Source organism: Mobula hypostoma, chromosome 17, assembly GCF_963921235.1.
Source record: "Mobula hypostoma chromosome 17, sMobHyp1.1, whole genome shotgun sequence".
In the NCBI taxonomy this organism is placed as follows: Eukaryota; Metazoa; Chordata; class Chondrichthyes; order Myliobatiformes; family Myliobatidae; genus Mobula; species Mobula hypostoma.
This window is the reverse complement of record NC_086113.1, coordinates 13,093,260-13,114,564: the sequence shown is the minus strand read 5'-3', so window position 1 is coordinate 13,114,564 and position 21,305 is coordinate 13,093,260. Positions and strand designations below refer to the sequence as shown.

The following is a 21,305-nucleotide window of genomic DNA, read 5'->3' as shown; positions in this document are numbered from 1 at the left end:
GCTTGTAGCTTGTTAAGCAGCCTCACATGCGGCACCTTGTCAAAGGCCTTCTCAAAATACAAATAAATAAGATCCACTGATTCTCCTTTGTCTATGTTGCCTTTTATTTCCTCAAAGAATTCCAACTGATTCGTCAGGCCAAGATTTCCCCTTAAGGAAAGCATGTGACTTTAGCCTACTTTATCATTCACCTCCAAGTACCCTGAAACCTCATACTTAATAAGGGACTCCGACATCTTCCCAACCACTGGAGTCAGGCTACCTCCCCACAACTTCCTTTCTTCTGCCTCCCTCCCTTCTTAAAGAGTGGAGTGACATTTGCAATTTTCCAGTCTTCTGGAACCATTCCAGGATCTACTGACTCCTGAAAGACCATTATTAATACCACCACAATTTCTTCAGCTACTTCTTTCAGAACCCTGGGTTTGTCCATCTAGTCTGGGTGACTAACTTACCTTCAGACCTTTCAGCCCAATCTCCTTGGTAATAGTAACTACACTTACTTCTAAACATGAGAAAGTCTGCAGATGCTGGAAATCCAGAGCAAGACACACAAAATGCTGGAGGAACTCAGCAAGTCAGAGAGCATCTATGGAAATGAATAAGCAGTCAATGTTTCAGGCCAACACTGTTCTTCAGGACTGAGAAGTTAGGCAGAAGATTTCTACCTCCTGGCACGTGAATTTCTGGTGAACTGCTCGTGTATTACACTGACGCAAAATATTTGTTAAGTTCATCTGCCATTTCTTTGTCCCCCATTACTACCTCTTCAGTATCATTTTCTAGTGGACCAATATCCACTCTCGCCTCCCTTTTATTCTTTATATATCTGAAAAACTTTTGGTATTCTGTGATATTTTTGGTTAGCTTACCTTCATATTTCATCTTTACTCTCCTTATGTTTTTTTTCCCAGTTGCTTTGTTGGTTTTTAAAAGCTTTCCAATCCTCTAACTTCACACTAACTTTTGCTGTGTTATATGCCCTCGCTTCTGCTTGCTGTCTCTGACTTGCCCTGTCAGCCATGGTTGCCCCCTCCATTTAGAACACTTCTTCATCTATGCTATGCTGGTGACAGAAGAATGGCAAGACTTGTGGGCTGCCCCCCAGTACACCCTCAGACTGTGCTGGTTGCTGATGCAAACAACACATTTCACTGTATGTTCTGATGTTTCGACAAGCATGAGGCAAATAAAGCTAATCTTTATATTTAAGTTTGAGGGGCCCTGGCGGACAGGATGTACGCAGATTAATGGCACTGTTAGGCGGTAGCTCAGTACCAGCTTCAATACTGAAATCTAGAATAAAAGTTCTTCTTTTCAGCACTGTGCAGCTCATTTGTCACTTGACAAATGCAGCAATATTGTAGTCTCCGTCGAGCGGCAGAGCTGTTGAGAGGCAGTACGTTGCCGATCATCAGGCTGAGCTTTTGTGTCCACATAGTCATTTTTCCTTCAGAAAAGCAAAACACTTCACAGGTTGTATACAAGGTATTGAAATAAGAATCTGCAAAGCCCAAGGGCAAATTCAGTTTCCAAAAGAAGTTTTCCTGATACATAATGTACTGTAATGGGCTTTCTGATGCTTCTCTCAAAGGTGCTGAACGTAAAATTGATCTAAAATCTAGGGCCCTGAAACATTTTCAGAAGTTGAAAAAAAAAAATTAAAAGCAATATCACAAAACCTTTTGACATGGAAATCCATTATCCATCTGAGCCGTACACTCAGTGGCCAGTTTATTAGGTACAGCTGTACACCTGCGCGTTAATGCAAATATCTAATCAGCCAATCACGTGGCAGTAACTCAATGTATAGAGGCAAATTTATAACCGGATGGCAGCACCACTGAGATGCCAGCAGTGGAAGGGGTGAGCAGTTTCAAGCTGCTGGATGTCAACATCTCTGAAGATCTATCTTGGCCCAGTTAAAAAGAAGGCACGCCAGTGGCTCTACTTCATTAGGGGTTTGAAGAGATTTGGTATGTCACCAATGACTGCTGCAAATTTCTACAGGTGCACTGTGGAGAGCATTCGGACCCGGTCGCACGACCATCTGGTAAGGAGGCGGCAATGCACGGGATCAGAAAAGGCTGCGGAGGGCTGTAAACTCAGCCAGCTCCATCATGGGCTCCAGCCTCCCCACCATCGAGGACACCTTCAAAAGCCGATGCCTCAAGAAGGTGACATCTACCATTAAGGACCCTCATGATTCAGAGCAAGCCCTGTTCTCATTACTACCATCAAGGAGGAGGTGCAGGAGCCTGAGAACTTAAATTCAAGGACTTAGGAACAGTTTTTTCCCCTCCACCAGATTTCTGAACAGTCCATGAACTCATGAACACTCTCACCATTTTGCACTAATTTTTTGTTTTAAATACTCATATTGTAATTTACAGGAATGTTTATGTATTGCATTGTACTGCTGCCAGAAAACAAATTTCATGACATGCTACAGGTCAGTGATCATAAACCAGTTTCTGATTCTGACCAAAAAGGCCGGGTTCTGCATGGGCTTCTGTTGTGCTATGCTCAGGGAAATCGAAGCCAATCTACTACAGGAAGAACCATGGTAAGAGCAAAGATTACAAGCAAAAACAATACATAAGATCACATGCTACAGGACAAAAACACAGTGGTTTATAGCATTCTTTTTTAAAACCCAAAAGGTTAACCTCTTGCATTGTATACCTGGTTAAATATTTATTTGTTTAGGGCATTACCTTCTGTAAAGGGGAGTTCAAAGAGCTCGAAGAGTCTGTAGCAGATGAGACAGGGAAGAAGTGATTCGTCACATCATGGGGAAACTTAGCAATTTCGTTCTGGCGGTACAGCCTGTGGTGACGCAACTTTGCTACCCACTCGTCAAAAAACTCCTGGACCTTCACCTGGCAAACAAACAGTTAAGTGAGTGCCATCATGAAGAAAAGATTGTCCGCTTAGACTCAGCCAGAGGAATGCCGTCAATTACCTTTAAATGATATATGTGCTCTTCTGTGTCCAGATCGATACATTTTGCTTTCTTCTTGATGGACATTACAGACAGCCCAACGTCAATGCAGCCGTGAAGTTTTCCTTTCTGAATCTGGGAAAATAAATTCAGTTATCAACGAGGAACTGAAACACTTGGCGAACTGCCAGAGTGTAAGGTTATAGGTCAAACACAGGAACCAAAATTTCCTGAGACATTCCGAGCTAATGGATTTCTCCTTTAAACCAAGGGTTCGCAACCTGGGATCCATGGACCCCTTGCTTAATGGTCCATGGCATGTAAAAGGTTGGGAACACCTGCTCTAAAGTATTGACAGACAGAGAACTATTGTAAACAATCTTTCTGTACTTCAGTACAGATGGCTGAGGTACCCAATCCTGAAGAGTTTGGCAGCTCAAACTAAACAAGGTCTGAACCCACTGTGGACCCCAGACAGGAGGGAAAGTTCCTTCAGGTTCAATACGTTTATAGCAATTATCATCTCCCCCATCTTCTTTACATGATCTAGTGATTTCCCCTTTAACCATGGAGAGTTTGGCCCCAGGTTATCAAGGAATTACATCAACCTGGCACAAATGAGATGCTGATACCTCAGCCCAGGTAAAATATCTATTGCTTTTTGACTTTTGGTGCACTAGTCAGGATCAAATATACATTCCTGAAGAGAAACATTAATGCAGGAAAATAAATTAAGCAACTATCACCATGTTATGGAAATGATGGAATTAAAGGTAATGGAACTGGAATTGGTTTACTATTGTCACTTGTCCCAAGATGTAGTGAAAAGCTTGTCTTGCACATTGTTCATAAAGGTCAACTCATTACACAGTGCAGAGTGGTAGAACAATACCAATGCGGAATAAAGTGTAACAGCTACAGAGGAAGTGCAGTACAGGTAAACAATAAAGTGCAAGATGGTAACAAGATAGATTGTGAGGCATTCAACACTGCAGCGGAGGGAAACCAATTTACTCCTTTCCAGAAATATCTTTTCTGTAAATGACAACAGGTCATCAAGATGGGTTATTATTAGAATAAAGGATACAAATTATTTTTGAAGAAACTCATTTTTGTTCCTCAAGAACAATATTAGCAAAGCTAAAGATAAAGCTTAACTTAGGCTTCTAAATCCTTCGAAACGGTTTAAAGAGTACTTCTAATACTAAGGGCAGGGCAGGGCATCCATCCGGCATCCTCTGACTTTCTACCATCAGGCAGGAAACTACGATGCATGAAAACAAGAACGGTCAGGATGGGAAACAGCTTCATCCCCCCCAGGCCATCAGGCTTCTGAACTCCCTGCTGCATCACGTTCAAAGTGTCAACAGATAACTTGTACTGTACCCTACAGTATTTAGTTTATGCACTTTACTTGGTTCATCTATGCGCAGATCATTTGTAGATTTAATTCTTACTTTCCTAAGTTATTGTGTGTTACGTGTACTACTGAGCTTTTACACCCTGGTCTAGAGAAATGTTGTGTCATCTGGTGTCATAGTTAAGAGACAATAAACTTGACTTGACTTAATACTCACGTCAGCCTGGGCCTTTGCATACTTCAGGATCCCTTTCTCCAAGAAGAAATATCGCTGGAAGTGAAAACAAAGATACATTAGGGACATTTAAGAGACTTCTAGACAGGCACATGGATGACTGAAAGATGAAAGGCCATGTAGGAGGGAAGGGCTGGATTGATCTTAAAGAAGATTAAAAGGGTAGCACAACATTATGGGCTGAAGGGCCTGTAATGTTCTGTGTTCAAAAGTATTTACTGGAGATCTATCTAATTCGGGAAAAGAATATAATTAATATAACAGGATAATAGTACAGCAGGTCTGGGATTCCTATCTTCAACACAGTCGAAGGCACTCTTGCTCTCTCTGCAACAAATGTTTCACAATTTCCCACAATGAGGGCAGCGGAAAAAAAAATTAGGAGCTTAGAAAAATAGGCAGCTATGCAGTAGGGAAATTCTAGGCAGTTTCTAGGGTAGGTTATGTGGTCGGCACAACATTGTGGGCCGAAGGGCCTGTAAAGGGCTGTAGATTTCTATGTTTTTATGTTTCTAAAAATGTAACCTACACCTGGTGCCAGCCATGGTTCTTGCAATAGTATTTTCTTTCAGGCTTACGCGAATTACATGTAGGGATCTGGAAATCGGGTCAGAATCAACCCTCATTTCCAGATAGGGTGCTGAATCATTTAACAAGGAACACAAATCATTCTTTATATTCCTAGCATTGACTGCCGTGTGCAATGGGAATATCTACAGCTGTCGAATTTACCGTAACGGTGAGGGGTTAGCAATGATAACAGATGCTGTAGGAAACCTTTGACCAAGCTCAAATGGTTACGAAAAAGCAGTTAATACAAAACCTGAAATGTTCCAATAAAGATACAAGTGGTAGAATTTGAGGCACACCACCCAGAGCAGCTCATTAACCTGAGAGTGCACACGCACAAAATCATTGGCGCAAAAATGACACATTTCACTGTATGTTTCGATGCTTCAGTGTAAACGTGACAAATAAAACTAACCTTTATTATTTCATACGGTCACAAGAAGGCACAACCTCCACTCAGAGCGCACAGGAGGTTAGGATTGAACCTAGTTCACAGGGCGCTGGCCAGGCAGCAACTTAAGCAGCTAAGCCTACCAAGATAACCCACTCAGTTTCTTAATTTCAGTTAAAATATTCCGGTTGAGTCACTAGGGAAGTCCACAAGTGAATACTTTGCCCAGAATTCATTAGATAAGCCAAATCCTGGAAGAAAGTTCAATGGCAAATATAGCATTGTCAAAGGACCATGGACCTCACAGGTTTATAGACAGGGTGAATGTCACTTGGACGTGCAACTACAGAACAAGGCAAGGGAGCAAATTATATTCTCTATCTCAATATATTTTTGGGTAAAATTTCTGTGACCCCCCAACAGATGTGACATGCACATCTCCTGCATTCCAAATATCCAAGGAGGCGGTTCTAAGAAAGTGGCCTGGGTTGACTCCGGACCTGTGCTGCCATTTGTGTGCAGCTTTGCATACTTTCACTGGGCTGGCAGGGGTTCATTCTGCACACCAAAGGTGTGGGGTTGGTAGGTGAATCAGCCGCTTTCAACTTTGCTTTGTGCGGCTGGGTGATAGGAAAATCCGGGAAGCGAGGTGCATGGAGGCAAGAAAATGGGATTGGTGTAGATGGTGCTCAATGGTTGGCACAACATGGTGGGCCAAAGGCCTGCTTCTACACCTTTACCTATCAGATTTAAAAAAACAAGGCAGGTAAATATGTCAAATATCCCATTTTTCATTCTATTGTTTCTATTTCTGCCAGATGATAAAAATAAGCATCAATATATCAGCAATATTAGAAAGTCCTTGACAAAGGATCAAAGTTTAAAGTAAAATTTATTATCAAGGTATGTATAAGATAACATATGCTACCTTGAGATTCATGATTGTGCAGTTATTAACAGGAAAATAAAGAAATATAATAGAAAAACTGTACATAAAGACTGATAAACATCCAATATGCAAAAGAAGACAAATTCTGCAAATAAATTAATAAATATGAACTGTAAGGAGTCCTTGAAAGGGAGTCTGTAAGCTGTAGAATCAGTTCAGAGTTGTGTTGAGTGAAGTTATTCACACTAGTTTAGGAACCTAACAGCTGGATGGTAGTAATTGTGTTCTGGTCCCCTACCTACAAAAAAAGATATCAATAAGATTGAAGGAGTCCTGAGGAAATGTATAAGGATGTTGCTGGGATCCGGAGACCCGAGTTATAAGGGAAGGTTAAATAGGTTAGGGACTATATTCCCTGGAGTTTAGGGGGATGAGGAGAGATTTGATAGAGCTATACAAAATTATGAGGGGTATAGAAAGGATAAACGCAAGCAGGCTTCTTCAACTAGATTAGGTGAGACAAGAACTAGAGTGCGGGCCTGGAGCAAGAGTGAAAGGTGAAATATTTAAAGGGAGCTTCTTCACTCAGAGGTAGTGGGAATATGGAAGGAGCTGCCAGTGGAAGTGGTGGATATGGGTTCGATTTCAACATTTAAGAGAAATTTGAATAGGTACATGGATGGGAGGGCTGTGGTCTGGATACAGGTTGACGGGACTAGGAAGAATGATAGTTTAGCACTAGCACCTACTTGATGGGCTGAAGAGCCTGTTTCTGTACTGTACAATGACCCAATGAAAAAATATGAACGTGGTTATTTGGTACGTTTCTATTTTATTACTCTGGTGTATTTCAACATTGCTCCCCCCACTAACCACACCTTATGCCAGCCTTTCAGGGGCCATTTCCTCTTCTTCAGCATGTATCCTTCCTGCTTCTCTGGTTCGTGAATAGCACTGGTACTGTCGCGAAGCCCTTCCACAATCTCCCAGCTATCCTGCTCAAAACAAATTTTTAAAAAGAATTCAAGATACATTTAAAATGCATACTTCACAGTTGGCTGCAAACTACTGTACTGCTCTTTTTTTTAAAGTTCCCATTGGGTAATTTATTCAAATTGCTCAGTTCTTATCCTATACCTTTTCCTAAAACCGTCACCTTGGGCAATTCAAATAGAGCAGACTTTAATAGCTCGTCATTGTTGTGATCTAGTAATCCAAATGATTTATCAGTCTCAAAAATATTAAAATGTTCACTCTGAAATCAGAAGTATAAATGATATAAGTAATGCTGAAATTATTGCAATACTGTACTAAAATATGTAAGAACTTTAGAACTGGTAAATGGTGCAATTTAATCTCAGTACATTTGCATAACTACATTTTCACAATGTAGTAATAAGACTTTAAGACAAAGGAACAAATTCGGGCTATTCATCTCATCAAGTCATCATTAGATCACAACTGATTTTAAGTTCAAAGTACATTTATTATCAAAGAGTGCATAAACTGTACAACCTTGAGATTTGTTTGTTCATAAGTAGCTACAGAGCAAGTCCAAAATAACCCAATTAAAGAAAAAAATACAAAAAATAAAAATGACCAACACCCGTTAAGCAAGAGAAAAAAAAAATCATATCGTGCAAACAATTGAAGCGAACAACAACAAACTGAACCAAAAATTGGTTCAGATCCGAACCCTGGAGCAGTCTGGAGTAGGGTGAAAGCCTCACTTATCAATACACCATATTAACGGGCACAGAGCACAACAGCCGTGGCAGACTTCATAGCCTCTGTGGGGGGGGGGGAAGAGAGAGGGGGGGGAGAGAGAGAGGGGGGGAGAGAGAGAGGGGGGAGAGAGAGAGGGGGGGAAGAGAGAGAGGGGGGAAGAGAGAGAGGGGGGAGAGAGAGAGGGGGGGAGAGAGAGAGGGGGGAGAGAGAGGGGGGGAGAGAGGGGGGAGAGGGGGGGGAGAGAGGGGGGGAGAGGGGGGGGAGAGGGGGGAGAGAGGGGGGAGAGAGGGGGGAGAGAGGGGGGAGAGAGGGGGGAGAGGGGGGGAGGGGGGGGGAGAGAGGGGGAGGAGGGGGGGAGGGGGGGGAGAGGGGGGAGAGAGGGGGGAGAGAGGGGGGAGAGGGGGGAGAGAGGGGGGGGAGAGAGGGGGGGGAGAGAGGGGGGGAGAGAGGGGGGGGGAGAGAGGGGGGGGGAGAGAGAGGGAGAGGGATGACCATCATGGAGAATGAGTGAAATTGGCTCTCACCCTGAATCCCAACACCCTGGCTTTTCAGTCTATCTGGGCTGGTGTGTAAATTGACCAAACAGGCAGCGAAAGGCTTCGGCGCCCTGGAGAGAGGAGTGAACACCACAGAAAGCTAGCGAAATTGCTCTCGTCTCTGATCTGGGCTGGCGTTAAGATCGTTTAAACAACGTATCGTACCTTGCACTAGGGCCCGGGCATCGCTGCTGTGAAAGGCACCAGGCCCAGTGACTCACTCTGGACCCAGATTTAGTCACCCAGTCCAAAGCTGCTCTCAAGCCCTTCAAATCAGTTCGGCACCCAGAGCGATCCAACCTTGCACCAGGGCCAGAGGTAAGGGCATCGAATCTCCTCCGCCCAGGCCCTGACTTCTCCTCTTGGCACTCACAGTGATCCAACCTCACTCCCGGGCCAGTTGTACGAGCATCGGAACTCCATCTGCAACACACCATCTCGGCTCATCCCCCACACTCCCCTTGCTATCGCTTGTCCCTTCACTGTTTGTGGTGATAATTTAACACAATTTACCTCAGAAAAGTTATTTTTAGTGATGTTTTTACTTGGATTTCTTAGCTTTTTGACTACCAGAAAGCTGTCACACATGTTTGGTGGTGTCATCTGAACTAGAAGTTGATTTTCCCCCTTAACTCCATTCTCCTGCCTTCTCTCTGTAATCTTCGACACTCTTACAAATCAAATTACAATTAATCTCCGTTTTAAATATACCCAGTGACTCGGCCTCCACATCTACTGGTGGTAATGAATTCCATAGATTCACCACCCTCTGGTAAAAGAAATTCCTCCTCATCTCCATTCTAAAGAGACATCCTTCTATTTTGGGTCTTTGTTCTATAGTCCAAGGCTCTCCCACTATGGGAAACACACCCACTCTCTCTAGATCTTTCAATATTCAGTAGGTAGGCAATGCGTGCTGTTACTTCAAAGAGTCAGATTATCTGAGATGTGCAGAACTAAAACTTGCCAGTTGTATAGTAGCAGGGTGGTTATGGGTTGCTATGGCAATTATGATGAAATGCTGAAACCTGAATCGATGGAGCAATGTAATCTGAATGTACATGACAATAGTGACAATTTAAATTCAATTTTTTTTTTCCCTTTCGAGGTGGAAATAAAAATAACAAGCTGTCATCACAAATGCTCTGTGGCGTGGAACACAGGATCCTTCCCCAGTTTAGCTTTTGCGATTCCAGTGATTACTTCCTGACACAGTAAATGGCCACCTATCATCTAGACCAGGGATTCCCAACTTGGGGTCCACAGACCCCCCTTCTTAATGGTATTGGTCCATGGCATAAAAGAGGTTGGGAACCCTGATCTAGAGTTTGGGGTCATGTCATTGGCTAGTCTTGAGCTTGATACCAAAGATCGAATCCTGAAGCTTGACCAGAGGTCCGGAAATCAAAGCTCGAAGGCCAAATGCCTGGGTCTGAGTCTATGGTCCACTGGGGAAGTCGAAGGCGCATTGCCTGCGAGTCCACTGGTCCGATGGAGGCCCAGGGGCCTTTCCTGGGATTGGAGGACTGTGTGGGTGTGAGGGAGAAATGGAGCTAGTTATCACTACTGTTGTTTTGTTGCTTGTTGTGTTCTCTGTTGTTCTGATGGGCGTTTAGACATGCTATGTTGGCACCAGCCTCAGCACACCCTTAGGTTGTGCTGGTTGCTGATGCAAACAGTGTATTTCACTGCCTATCTACTGATATCTTTTACAAACCCACTGATTCTCACAGCTACCTGGACTATACCTCTTCCCACACTGTTATTTGTAAAAACGCCATCTCCTTCTCTCAGTTCCTCCATCTCCACTGCATCTGCTCTCAGGATGAGGCTTTCTATTCCAGAGCTCCTGAGATGTCCTCCTTCTTCAAAGAAAGGGGCCTCCCTTCCTCCATCATCAACGCTGCCCTCACCTGCATCTCTTCCATTTCACACACATCTACGCTCACCACATCCTGTCACCACCCCAGCAGGGATAGAATTCCTCTTGTCCTCACTGACCACCCCATTAGCCTGTGTCCAGTACGTAATTCTCCGCAACTTCTGCCATCTCCAATGGGATCCCGCCGCCAAGTACATCTTCCCCTCCCTGCAGGGATGGCCCCCACGCAACTCCCTTGTCCACTCGCCCCTCCCCACTGATCACCCTCCTGGTACTTATCCTTGCAAGCAGAACAAGCGCTACACCTGCCCCTACACCCCCTCCCCCACTATCAGGCGAGGCGACATTTCACCTGCCAGTCTGTTGGGCTCACCTACTGTATCTGGTGCTCTTGTTGTGGCCTCCTGTATATCGGTGTGACCCGATGTAGATTGGAAGACTGCTTCGCCAAGCACCTATGCTCTGTTCGCCAGAAAAAGTGTGACCTCCTGGTTGCCACCCATTTCAATTCTACTTCCCATCCCCATTCGAACATTAGATTATGAGAACACCCAGTCCTCTTTTATTGTCATTTAGAAATGCATACGTGCATTAAGAAATGATATAATATTTCTCCAGAGTGATATCACACAAAACAGGACAAACCAAAGACTAACACTGACAGAACCACATAATTATAACATATAGTTACAGCAGTGCAAAGCAATACCATAATTTGAAGAACAAACCATGGGCACGGTAAAAATATTCTCAAAGTCCCGAGTCGATCGAATCCTGAGTCCCCGATAGCAGGCGGCAAAAGGGAGAAACTCCCTGCCATAAACCTCCAGGCACCGTCAACTTGCTGATGCCTTGGAAGCAGCCGACCACAGCCGACACTGAGTCTGTCCATCTGAAAACTTCGAGCCTCCGACCAGCCCCTCCAATACAGCCTCCTGAGCGCCTTCCTCTGCTGAACATGTCAGTCCGTTGGCCTCCTCTACTACTGAAATGAAGCCACACTCAGGCTGGCGGAACAACACATCAGGGTAGCCTCCAACCTGATGGTATGAACATTGATGTCCCTAAGTTCTGGTAATTGGTTCTCTCCCTTCACCGTTCCCCGTTCCCATTTCCCTCTCTCATCTCATCTCCTTACCTGCCCATCAAGTCCCTCTGGTGCTCCTCCCCCTTCCCTTTCTTCCATGGTCTTCTATCCCCTCCCATCAAATTGCCCCCTTCTCCAGCCCTTTATCTCTTTCACCAATCAATTTCCCAGCTCTTTACTTCACCCCCCCCACCTCTCCTGGTCACACCTCACCTGTCACCTACCACCTTGAACTTCGTCCTCCCCTCCCTCCCCACCTTCTTACTCCGACTTTTTCTTCCCAGCCCCGATGAAGGGTCTCAGCTCAAAACGTCCAAGGTTTACTCTTTTTCCTAGATGGTGCCTGGCCTGCTGAGTTCCTCCTACACTTCTTGCGTGATGCATTTCACTGCCAGTTTCAATGCACATGCGGTAAATAAATCTGAATCTGAAACTTTTGGACTTAAATTTTCATCAATCAATTGCTCTGGAGATTCGTGAACATGTCACTTCTGTGTTTATGTAGTGGAAGGCGGCACAAAAACCAGTGCTTTATTTTAACCCGTTTGAACGTGGCCCAGCGGCATTTATTCATTTATTTACAGAACCGGCGCTTTCGGCCCAACGAGTCGCATCACCCAGCAACCCACCTATCTAGCACTAGCCTAGTCACAGGACAATTTACAGTAACCAATTAACCTACCAACCAGCACATCTTTGGACTGTGGGAGCAAACCTATGTGGTCATGAGAACGTACAAACCCCTTACAGATGGTGTTGAAACGGAACTCCAAGCTCCAGGATGCTCTGTAATCGCGTTGCGCGAACCGCTACACTACAGTGGTGCCCGAGTGAAGGCACTTTGTTATGATCTGAGGCCAGATACCAACCCTCTGGTGTCAGAAGGGAACACAACTCCAACCAACAAGACTATCAAAAAAAAATATAAACCTTAGCAAGCAAAAGTGACCTTCAATTCAATTTATTGTTACAAGGATCAACTATAGTTGCATGTACATTTATATTCATCAGGAATTTGCTGTAGTGTGTTGGCATAACATACAACAATAACATTCAATAATGATAAGGAATAAATAATGATAGAGGTTAAAAAGGACAAATGTGAAAAAAAATTAAATAAAAGCATAAATATCAGAATGTATTTACAATGTAAACATTACAAAATGTGCTTTAAATTGTTTACAGTGCAGTAATGGCGCTAATAGATAGAGGGGTGGGGGCTAACTGGAATGGTTAATCAGATGAACTGCCTGGGGGAAGAAACTTTCAAGATGGTGTGAAGCTTTTATTTTAATAGCTCTATCACACTTTCCAGAAGGGATCTTCTGGAAAAGGTAGTTTGCAGAGTAGTGTCCAGTGACTTTCCAGCCCGATTCTCTGACCTGGACATGTACAAGTCCTGTGGTGATGGTAGAATGCAGCCAATATCCTTTTCTGCTGACCTGACAGTTCACTGTAGTTTTCGTAGATCGAGATACGATGCTGCACCAAACCAGAGAGTAATGGCCAACAAGAGGATGCTCTCTATGATGGCCGTATAGAATTGCACCAGTATGTTCTGGGGAAGATGGAATTGTATCAATTGTACATCCTCTGCAGAGCCTTTTTGTTAATGAAGCAGACATGCTTCTCCTACATGAGGTCTTGTGAAATAATGATGCCGAGGAAACAACATTAAATATAGAGTTGTTGATAATGAGTACAACAGCTGGATCTTACAGGAAAGTCAATTCATTTTAGTGACGGTACCAAATGAATGAATCTTTTAGAGGTTACAACACTCACAGAGAATAAGTTTCCTGCATGATGCTGTATGCCTTCGGATGCCACAATGTACATTATGAGCTTCAGTTATGTACAGCAGCTGCAGGCAACTTCAGAGCAAACCAAGAATAGTGCAGGGTAGCCAGCAAAGAACAGCTGACGCCAACTTAAGTCTCCAAGGGTGACATTTGCTTTAGGTGAAAACAAATAAATGGTCACCCAACTACCAGAAAATGTTACACTTCACCCATAACAGAAATTCAGAAGGCCTGTGTGCAAAGAAAGAAGAACCAATTGTTTGATGGCTTGTGGAGCTCCTTGATTACTAAGTATGTCAAAGGTTACGTGAAGAAGGCAGGAGAATGGGGTTGAGAGGAATGATAAACCAGCCATGATGGCCTGCCAAAGGCCCAATGGGCCAAATGGCCTACTTCTGCTCCTATGTCCCATTGTCTGATGGCCCACAACAGCGACTGCTTATTCCCCTCCAGCATGTTGTGTGTGCTGCACTAATTATTTTGACACTCCCTTTAGCAAAACCGATCCCATACTAAATTAGGTGTAAATTCTGAACTCCATAATTATTTGGCATAATTCATTGATACATCTATGACTTAGTCATGACTGGCATTCAAACCTCAGGAAGCTGAATCAGAGCTTGTAATCTCACCAGGTTTTAATACATTCAATTTTGAGAAGCAAAGTAAAATAAAAATAAACTTTTTTTGTGAATATAAGAATTATAGGGTTGTTGTTTGCAAGCCAACTACGGCTGGCTTAAAGCCAAGAGAACGGATACTTGGTATATTCATTCGGAATCAAGGTTCAAAATACATTTATTATCAAGGAATATATACAACTATATACAACCTTGAGATTCGTCTCCTTATAGGCAGCCACAAAACAAAGAAACAATAGAACCCATTTATAAAAACGGCTGTCAAATACCCAGTGTGGGGAAAAAAAGTAACAAATCTGGACTGGTGTTTAAAATCAGCCAAACAATGGGTTGTTCCTCGTTCTTGGACCCAGGCTCCGCTGCTTCGATACACTCTCAGGCCTGGGCCCCGCAGACTTGAGTTGTCCTGTACCTGGCCTTCCCAATCTGACCTGGAACAAATCAGTCAAGCATCCGTAAACACAAAATACTCTGCAGATGTTGGGGTCAAAGCAACACTCAGAACACACTGGAGGAACTCAGCAGGTCGGGCAGCATCCGTGGAAATGATCAGTCAATGTTTTGGGCCTGAACCCTTCGTCAGAACCGCTCCTCGCTCTCAGGCCCACCACTTCCACTTTGCCCTGCCTCGGCTCGCCTGGCCTCGGATCTGCTGCGGTGCATCGGCACAAAGTCTGCTCCAGCGATGGCCAAACATTGGCTCGTTCCTTGCATTCGGGCCTGGGCCCAACCATCTCAATTCAGTCTGTACACACCACGCTACGACCGTCCTGCACGTTTGAGACTCCAGCTCACACTGCAAAAATGCCAAATTGTACTGGCAGCTTGGAAGCTCAACTCCAAAAGGGAAGTTACAGGCTATCGATTGCAGTGACCTTTTACTGGAAAAGATGCGATTAATGGTTAGTAGTTTTGTTTGCTGCCAGTAAGGCGTCGCTGTAATAAAGTAAATGAGCAGTGCAAAAAGAGAGCAAAAATAGTGGGATGGTGTTCATGGGTTCATTCAGAAATCTGAAGGCAGACTGGAAGAAGCTGTTCCTAAATCGTTGAGTGTCTGTCTTCAGGCTCCTGTACCTCCTCCCTGATGCTGGCAATGAGAAGAAGACATGTCCTCGGTGGTGGGGTTCCTTAAAGAAAGATGCTGCCTATTTTTTTTTGGGAGGCATTCCCTATTGAAGATGTCCTCGATGGTGAGGAAGCAACTGCCTGTAATGGAGCCGGTTGAATTTACCCACGCGCTAATGGGAAGGACATACAAGCCTCTTACAGACAGCCTCGGAATTGAACTCTGAATTCTGATGCTCCGAGCTGTGATGGCGTTGTGCTGACTATGGCGCCCCACGTAGGCATCAGTAGGCATTGCAGAGCAGTCACATAATAAAAGATCTCGCTACACATCAACACCACTCTTTAAATCTTCCAATAACTACTTTTATTTTAAACAAACTACTGTGCCAAATAAGTACCTGGAAATATAGAAGAGTTGACTGGAATGGTTTCAGGACTATATAAAAATCTTAAGTATACCAGATTTTTCAAGCCCAAGGTTAAGTTTCCTCCATTAAACTTCAAGATTTATTAAATCAGCCTTAATCCACTGATTATTACTTTGTCATTACCAATTTATCACTCAGGTAATTACACCACATCTCTTTCTACATCTCCCATTATGGCAGCTCGTTCTCCAGCAGTGAAGACAGACCACAAGTACAATACTTGCGCTCAACAGTGATTCAGGCTCTAGTGACCACACAAAAACCTTGTAAAATGAATCAAGATGACTCACTGAAATGCTTTCCTGTATTCTCATTATATCAAGCACTTCCCTGAAAGTATGCTAAGGGTGAGATGGCCGGTAATTAGGAAGAGAATCTTCAGCCCACAGCAGCACTGAAAGGTTTTGGTGCAGACCAAAAGGTTAGCGAGCTCAAAGGCAGACGGGTTTGAAAAGACACTTTGAAAGGTTCCAAAAATAGACTTGCAGATTATGTACAGAAAAATGTTTCGGCAACTTGATTTTGCTCTTTTGCTCAAAATTAGCCAGATGCTTCTTTAAAATAACCTTCTACTCAACACACATTGCACAGTTAGGATTTTGTTAATGAGTTCTATAAATAGGAAAATCTAAAACTTGAAAGCAATTGTTTTTAAATAGGCAATACTACAGTTAATTAAGGCCCAAAACAATACATCTGTATTTAACTTCAAGGATAATTGCATCTGCATGTTGCAGGTTAACAAGGCAAATTATAGCCGCTGCAATGTGCAAATTAATGTCATCAACCAGATTCAGGATTCAAGACTGTTTAATGTCATTTCTAGCATACAAGTGTAAAGGAGAATGAAATAATTGTTACCCTGGATCTGATGTAGCACAAAAAACACTATACATTCATAAAAGGCACAATTTATATATACATACATATACACACATACATATATTTATGTCTATAAAGTGACTCTGACAGGAAATGATGAAGTAGTGGTGGTGGGGATGGAGGTAGGGGGTGGAAGAGAATATACGATACCTGCCGAATATCCGGCCTGAACAAGTTGTTGGAATTCCGGGTGGGGGTTGACAACCTCTGGGTGACTACAGTCACCTGCTCCTCACTGTTGTTCATGATGAGGATGCTCAGCAGAACCACTCAGTCACAAGGTAGTTTTGCTTTGTCGAAGTCCACAGCAAGCACCGATCTCAGGTTAACTCAGTCATGTTCCGGGTCTGTGCTATGTACCACCATTTCTTCCTAGAAACAACGAGTTAAACAAATTTTAGATTTTGAAGAGTTCAAAACTCTTAGTCACATTTATAAACACAAGAGATTCTGCAGATGTTGGAAACCCAAAGCGCACACACGAAGTGCTGGAGGAATGCAGCAGGCCAGGCAGCTTCTACGGAAATGAATAAACAGTCGATGTTTTGGGCGGAGACCACTCTTCAGGACTGAGAAGAAAGTGGGGAGATGCCCGAATTAAAAGGTGGGGGGGGGGAGGGGAAAGAAGTTAGCTGGAAGATGATAGTTGAAGCCAGATGGGTGGGGAGGAGAAAGGGAAGGAGGAGGGGACCCGGGGGGGGGGGGGGGAGAGAGAAGAGTGATGGGCAGGTGAGAAGTAAAAGGTCAGAGTAGGGAACAGAGGAAGGGAAGAGGAATTTTGTTCACTGGAAGGAGAAATTGATATTTATGCCATCAGTTAGCAGGCCATCCAGACAGAATATGAGGTGTTGCTGCTCCAAGCTGAAGGTGGCCTCATCTTGGCACAGAGGAGGCCATGGATCAACCCATTGGATTGGGAATTGGAATTAAAATGTTGGGCCACCGGGAAGTTACGTCTGTGGCGGATGTTGCTGAGGTGCCCAATGGAGTGGTCACCCCAATTTAAGACGGGTCTCAGAAATGTAGGGAAGGCCAAATCGGAAGCACCAGACACCCCAGACGACCCCAGCAGATTTGCAGGTGAAGTGTTGCCTTACCTGGAAGGACCGTTTGGGGCCCTGGATGGAGGCGAGGGAGGAAGCGTATGGGCAGGTGTAGCACTTTGGCCACTTATAAGGATAGGTGCCTGGAGAGGAATGAGTGGGGAGGGACGAATGGACAAGGGAATTGCGGAGGGAGTGATGCCAGTGGAAAGCGGGGGAAGGGGGAGGTAAAGATAAGCTTAGTGGTAGAGTCCCTTTGGAGATGGCGGAAGTTACGTGGGATAATGCGTTGATAATTTGGCCTCATCAACGTCATATGCAACATCAATACTTCTAAATTGAGGAACAGTTACTACCCCTCAACCATCAGGCTCTTGAACCAGCAGAGATAACTTCACTGGCCCCATCACTGCACTGTTCCCACAACCTATGGACTCAATTTCAAGGACTCTTCATCTGATGTTCTCAATATTTATTGCTTATTTATTTATTTATTTATTTATTACTATTATTTCTTTTTGCATTTGCCGAGTTAGCTGTCTTTTGCACACTGGTTGTCGCCCTATTGGCATAGTCTTTCATTGATTCTATTACGGATTTGCTGAGTATACCCACAAGAAAACGAACCCCAGGGTCGTACATGGTCACATATATATACTTTGATAATAAATTTACTTTGAACTTTGAAATACCACAATTTATACAAATTGTCCATCCTTAACTCCCCTGAGGAAGTGCTGGTGAGCTGCCTCTTTGAACTTTTAGAATGCTTGTGATATGGGTAATACCTGCAGTGCTGTTTGAGGAGGGGGAGGAGGGAGGGGGGAGTCGATCAGGATGTTGACAGAATAGTGATATATTTCCAAATGAAGGCCAAAGACTGCTTGGGTCCGTGGGTGCTGGTGAGGACAGTAGTTTAAGAACACATGTTGTGCATCCTGTGATTGCAGTGGAAAAGTGTCAGGGGTCAAGGATGGATGGGGAGTGACGAGGGGACCAGGGAGTCACAGACAGCATTGTCCTCAATGGAACACAGAATGAGGTGGGTAGGAAAGGTGTGGCTAGTGGCGAGATTTCTTCAGGGTCGTGGGAGGTATCTGAGATAATGCTCTGGATGTGGAGGCCGGTAGGCTGAATGGCAAGTAAATGAACTCTATCTTGATTGCAAGTGTCACTCTACTCTTTAAGGGAGGAAGGCAAAAGAAAGGAAATCAAAGGCCAGTTAGCCCAACCTCAATGGTTGGGAAAATGTTGGAGGTTTAAGGATGAGGTTTCGGGGTACTTGGAGACTAATGATAAAATGATAGCATGGTTCCTATAAAGAGAAATCTTGCCTGACAAATCTGTTAGGAGTTCTTTGAGGAAGTATCAAGCAGAGTGGACAATGGAGAGGCAGTGGATGTCATTTACTTGGATTTGATAAGATGCCACATGAGGCTGCTTAACAAGGTAACATCCTATGACATTACAGGAAAGATACTGGCATGGATAGAGGAATGGCTGACAGGCAGGAGGCAGCGAGTGGGAATAAAGGGAGCCTTTTTTGGTTGGCTGTCAGTGACTAGTGCTGTTCTTCAGGGGTTAGTATTGGGACTGCTACTTTTCACATTGTTTGTCAATGATTTGGATCATGGAATTGATGGTTTTATAGCAAAGTTTGTGGATGATACGAAGATAGGTGGAGGGGTAGGTATTGCCAAGCAAGCAATCCGATTGCAGCTGGACTTAAATTGGAAGAATGGACAAAAAAGTGGCAGTTGGAATACAGTGTTGAGAAATATATGACAATGCAATTTGGTAAAAGGAACAATAGTGCAGATGATTATCTAAATGGGGAGAAAGTTTAAACATCAGAGGTGCACAGGGACTTAGGATTCCTCATGAAAGACTCCCAGGTTGAGTCTGTGGTAAAGACGACAAATGTAATGTTGGCATTTATTTCAAGGGGGTATATGATATAAACGCAAGGAGATAATGCTGAGGCTTTATAAGGCACTAGTCAGGCTGCACTTGGAGTATTGTCAACAGTTTTGTGCCCCATATCTCAGAAAGGATTTGTTATTATTGGAGAGAGTCCAGAGGGGGTTCACAAGGATGATTTTGGGAATGATGGGATTAACATATGAGGAGCATTTGACAGCTTTGGGCCTGTACTCACTGGAATTTAGAAGATGTGGGAGGATCTCATTGAAACCTCCCGAATGTTGAAAGGACTAGATAAGGTGGACGTGGAGAGGATGCTTCCTATGGTGGGGGCATCCAGAACTAGAGGGAACAGCCTCAAAACTGCATAAACCTTTCAGAACAGAGGTAAAGAAGGAATTCTTTTTAGCCAGGGAGTAGTGAATCTGTGGAATGCTCTGCCACAGACCGTGGTGGAGGCCAAGTCCGTGGTTATAGTTAAGGCAGAAGTTGATAATTTCCTGATTGGTCAAGGCATCAAAGGGTTTGGCGAGAAAGCAGTGGATGGGGTTGGGTGGGATCTGGGATCAGTTATGATGGAATGGCAGCACAGAATCAATGGGCTGAATGGTTAGCATGACGCTGTTACAGCTTGGGACGGTTCAGAGTCCAAAATGCAGCGCCTTCTGTAAGGAGTCTGTACGTTCTCCCAGCGTAGATTTCCTCGGGTGCTCTGGTTTCCTCCACAGTCCAAAGACGTGCCAGTTAGTAGGTTAATTGGTCACGCTAGTGTGGGTCGCTGGGAAGTACGTCTCATTGGTCTAAAAGGGCCAGTTCTGCACTGTATCGCTAATCAATTAAATTTAAAAAAAACTTCACAAGTCAACATGCGGGCACAGAATTTACATTCAGAAGGTCTGCACCAGACAAGAATTTAAAGCAGGACAGTTCACTGTGGTATCCATATCCAGGGTCTCTCCCCGACCCACCCCAACTTAGGGCATACAGGAACAGAAGCACCAGCATAGCCACAATTTTTTTCCCTCCACAATTTCTTTGACCTTCTGCCATTGAGCAGAACGTACCACAGCATAAGGACCAGAACCATCAGGCTGGGTAACAGCTTCTTCCCCTGGGTCGTTAGACTTAACACGCTGCACACGTGTACACCCGTCTGAATATTCTGGCGTCCTCACCCCAACCCTCACTTGTCACTTTTCATCTTTTATTGCTGCTGTATGACTGTTCTATTATAATAGTGTCAGTAACAATAAACTACCTTACATAAACATGCTCCTCACACTTTATGCCAACCTGTCACACTTCAGGCCAAGACACTCAAGGGCTTGTGCTAATTTTATTTTGTGACTGTATTGCATGGTGCTGTATTGTAACCATATGTACTCTGTGTGACTATACATACTGTGTTTTGCAGCTAGGCCCCAGAGGGACGGTGTTTCGTTTAGCTGTACAATAAACTTGAACTTGAATAGTTCAGATAAGGCAACCCGTGTAAAGAGTAGACAGAAGCAAGCCTCAAAATTTTGAATAGCATTACATTTTAAATGGAATTAGTTTCTTCAGAATACACTTAAATATTCAAAATATACACTTACTATTAATTTGAAAACTATTACAACATATTCTGAATTACAAAATAGAAATTAAGAAATGTATAGGCAATTACAGAAAAATGCCTTAGTCATAGCATCTGCAGCAAAGTTAACTGCACTTCGATTAAAAAAGGGGGAGTTGCAGAATTGTGGGCATGCTATGTTGGTGCCGGAATATATGGCAACACTTGTGGAGTTATCTTCATCATATCGTTGGGTTTTCTTGGTTGTTAATGCAAAAGACACATTTCACTGTACGTTTCAGTGTGCATGTGATAAATAAATGATTGTGACTCTGAATTAG

General features: G+C 43.8%; 1 protein-coding gene across 5 annotated transcripts in view; it reads right to left on the bottom strand.

Moving 5' to 3' along the window:
- osbpl3b (oxysterol binding protein-like 3b) overlaps positions 1-21,305 on the bottom strand; it is a 209,453-nt gene that overhangs the window by 135,928 nt on the left and 52,220 nt on the right. For 3 of the 5 annotated variants that reach the window (XM_063069575.1, XM_063069574.1, XM_063069576.1), the window contains exons 2-6: positions 16,594-16,815; positions 7,268-7,384; positions 4,522-4,575; positions 2,966-3,079; positions 2,718-2,882 (exon numbers count right to left, since the gene is read on the bottom strand). In XM_063069575.1, coding sequence (XP_062925645.1) covers positions 2,718-2,882; positions 2,966-3,079; positions 4,522-4,575; positions 7,268-7,384; positions 16,594-16,689 — 546 coding nt within the window. In that variant the 5' untranslated portion in view covers positions 16,690-16,815. The remainder of the gene's footprint in view (positions 1-2,717; positions 2,883-2,965; positions 3,080-4,521; positions 4,576-7,267; positions 7,385-16,593; positions 16,816-21,305) is intronic. The other 2 variants (XM_063069572.1, XM_063069573.1) reach the window with 1 other exon arrangement.